General features: G+C 36.4%; 1 protein-coding gene across 1 annotated transcript in view; it reads left to right on the forward strand.

Annotated features, from left to right (window-relative positions):
• The first annotated feature begins 82 nt into the window (after window positions 1–82).
• LOC115238619 (protein deltex) overlaps window positions 83–3,716 on the forward strand; it is an 8,084-nt gene continuing 4,450 nt past the window's right edge. Inside the window, exons 1-3 of the mRNA XM_029812595.1 lie at window positions 83–1,688; window positions 2,844–3,036; window positions 3,670–3,716. Coding sequence (XP_029668455.1) covers window positions 1,519–1,688; window positions 2,844–3,036; window positions 3,670–3,716 — 410 coding nt within the window. The 5' untranslated portion in view covers window positions 83–1,518. The remainder of the gene's footprint in view (window positions 1,689–2,843; window positions 3,037–3,669) is intronic.

The raw sequence follows: 3,716 nt of genomic DNA on the forward strand, positions 1-3,716 counted from the left end.
ATATATAAATAAAATATTAATAATATAAAATCTCAAAGTTAAGCATAAGATAAGCCTTTGTCTGGAGTTCTGCTAATCTGATGACTTTATCAATAATATCTGTTTACATTGCAAGATAAACAAAGATAACTACGCAATTTTCGCACAGAGTTATTCTATACAATATTAATTAAGTTCATATAATAATCTATATTATATAATTTTTGCAATACACTTATGATATATGAACTTATTTTAAATTTATACATATTTATCAAAAAAATACCGATGAATCACCCACAAATATATAAACTGAAAATTATGTATTAATAAAGCATCTTTTCCTGTAATGATATTTGCAGAGACAGAATCCAATATATAATTCCTTCTGAAACATCCTCTATATAGCATAGTAATTTAATTTAGTCCTTTATTTATCCTTTATTTAGAATTCTGTTAATCAGACTGGTTGTCAACAATCTTTATTTACACCCGAAGATACACGAGCTCTCTTTTGTATGTAAACACTGGCTTACACACACACATTCATCCAATCGTATACATATACTTATTGACAGTTTACTCTCAAAAACCACTTTCTGTAGAAAAATCCTACTTTCATCGTCGTTTTGGACTTACAGAATCCGTTTGGTGAACCGGACGCGTGCCAGCCAACCCCGAATATGGGCCTGGATCAGGGTGGCCGCGGCCTCCCTGCGCTTCTCGTGAGCTCGATCCTCGCGCGCGGCCTTCTTTTGCTGCAGGAAACTGCCCTTCGACGACGAGCTACCCTCCGCACAGAACATCCTTGAATCTGTGATCGTCTCTTACCCCCGTAGGGCCCGAACAACCCTCCGGACACCTACGTTTCTCCTCGTCGTCGTCGTCGTCGTCCTCGTTCGCTGCTAACTAGTAGACATCTTCGAGGCATCCTCGTCAGCTGACGGGTATCTACCGAGCTCCCCTCTCCCTCCTGTCTTAGTCATAAACTAGAGTCATACTATAGAGTGGCTCCTGCCGTGACAGGCAGCGTGGCAATATATAAAGGACAGCAATCCCCACAATGGTATTTCTGTCCTTTACATATTTCCACGCTGCCTCTCACGATAGAGGCCGATCTATTCTAAGTCTATGGTTATCGCGCATCTGCCGCGTATCGTATCCGTATCCTCGATTCTCGGCATCCCTCTTGCGTCTCGCGGCGCGTGTGCATCAGTGGTCAGTGTGCGTCTTTGACGAGCGTGTGTACTACGTTGTACCTCTCTTGATGAGAGGAAATAGCGGATTTTTCGTCAACACGTTTCGAGATTTTGCGAGGTCGCGCGAAATTTCGTGAGAGAATTAATCCCGCGAGCGAGGGAGGGACATATCCGTCGTCGTCGTCGTCGCCGACGTCGACGATGACGCGGAATCGTCGACCGTGGGAAAAGTCGAAAATGTTCCCACGCTCCCGCTACGCTGCAAGTGTATGTCGCGCGTGCGTGTGAAATTCCACAGGGAGGGAACGTCGGTGAGCGGGCGGAGGGGGATGAGAAGAGGATGAGCGCCCAGGGGCAGGAGCACGGACACGCGGTGGTCGTGTGGGAGTGGGAGAATCGTCACGGACGATGGAGGCCCTACAGTCCGGCTGTGTCCCAGCATCTCGAGCGGGCCCATTACAAGAAACTTACGCGGGTGCTCCTCAACGACGCGGATCCCACCCTTGACAGGTTGGGATAAGCGACAAATGATCGCGTGTATATCATGCGTTTGTCCGTCATAATTGCAATGCCTTGCATTTTTGCGCGTTCAAGATGAGGCAGGTGTATGTTTGGGTCTTGGGGAGAGAGAAAGAGAAAGCGCGAGAAATGTGATGCGCGGATCTTATTTAATGTCCAATTGATCTTGATAGTTTAATGATTGTCAACTCCTTGACAATTCCCCTCCATTATTTATCCATCTAGTTTGGTTTGCTCCAAAATTATTTTGTTGGAAGAAAGTATAATATAAATATTTCCATTCTCCATTATTTATCTATCTAGTTTGGTTTGCTCCAAAATTATTTTGTTGGAAGAAAGTATAATATAAATATTTCCATTCTCCATTATTTATCTATCTAGTTTGGTTTGCTCCAAAATTATTTTGTTGGAAGAAAGTATAATATAAATATTTCCATTCTCCATTATTTATCTATCTAGTTTGGTTTGCTCCAAAATTATTTTGTTGGAAGAAAGTATAATATAAATATTTCCATTCTCCATTATTTATCTATCTAGTTTGGTTTGCTCCAAAATTATTTTGTTGGAAGAAAGTATAATATAAATATTTCCATTCTCCATTATTTATCTATCTAGTTTGGTTTGCTCCAAAATTATTTTGTTGGAAGAAAGTATAATATAAATATTTCCATTCTCCATTATTTATCTATCTAGTTTGGTTTGCTCCAAAATTATTTTGTTGGAAGAAAGTATAATATAAATATTTCCATTCTCCATTATTTATCTATCTAGTTTGGTTTGCTCCAAAATTATTTTGTTGGAAGAAAGTATAATATAAATATTTATTATTTATTTCTATTTATATTTAATAAAAAACAGAGAGAAATAATTAATCTTTTTGCTGAATATTTTAATAAAGTTACAGAAATTTAAATTTATATAATTATCCTAAAAAAGACCATATATACAATAATGTATACAATAAAGGTATAATTTTTTTTGTTTAATGTAATTTTATTAATGCAATTAATAACTTGTTTAACGTAATTAATAACAATTTTGATCAATAATGTTAATTGTTAAAATCTAATATGATAAAATAGATTATGCATTCTGTAATTCAATCTTTGAACTTTGAAACATTATATGAAATTGTTTGAAAATTAGGTATTACATAAACTTGAGGACCAAGACACAATGCAGTGACGACGGCGACGAGACGTACAATGTAAGGAGAAGATTTTATTTACCTGGCTCACCGGCCGGCAAAGGCGCCAAGTGGGAATGGGCAGGTGATTCAGATGATTGGCATACTTATGATATGGAAGTTCAATGCCTCATAGAAGAAGCATGGGCGAGAGTAAGCAGAGGAACACTACAAGATAAATAATATTGTATTTTAGACTTTTTATTTATTTCTATTTATATTTAATAAAAAACAGAGAGAAATAATTAATCTTTTTGCTGAATATTTTAATAAAGTTACAGAAATTTAAATTTATATAATTATCCTAAAAAAGACCATATATACAATAATGTATACAATAAAGGTATAATTTTTTTTGTTTAATGTAATTTTATTAATGCAATTAATAACTTGTTTAACGTAATTAATAACAATTTTGATCAATAATGTTAATTGTTAAAATCTAATATGATAAAATAGATTATGCATTCTGTAATTCAATCTTTGAACTTTGAAACATTATATGAAATTGTTTGAAAATTAGGTATTACATAAACTTGAGGACCAAGACACAATGCAGTGACGACGGCGACGAGACGTACAATGTAAGGAGAAGATTTTATTTACCTGGCTCACCGGCCGGCAAAGGCGCCAAGTGGGAATGGGCAGGTGATTCAGATGATTGGCATACTTATGATATGGAAGTTCAATGCCTCATAGAAGAAGCATGGGCGAGAGTAAGCAGAGGAACACTACAAGATAAATAATATTGTATTTTAGACTTTTAACTGTAAAAATTTTTTCCAGGGTGACAAGACTATTGATATTTCCAAAACTTACTTGGGTTTTCCCTA

The sequence above is a fragment of the Formica exsecta genome, unplaced genomic scaffold, assembly GCF_003651465.1.
Source record: "Formica exsecta isolate Colony F162 unplaced genomic scaffold, ASM365146v1 scaffold352, whole genome shotgun sequence".
NCBI classification, from domain to species: Eukaryota; Metazoa; Arthropoda; class Insecta; order Hymenoptera; family Formicidae; genus Formica; species Formica exsecta.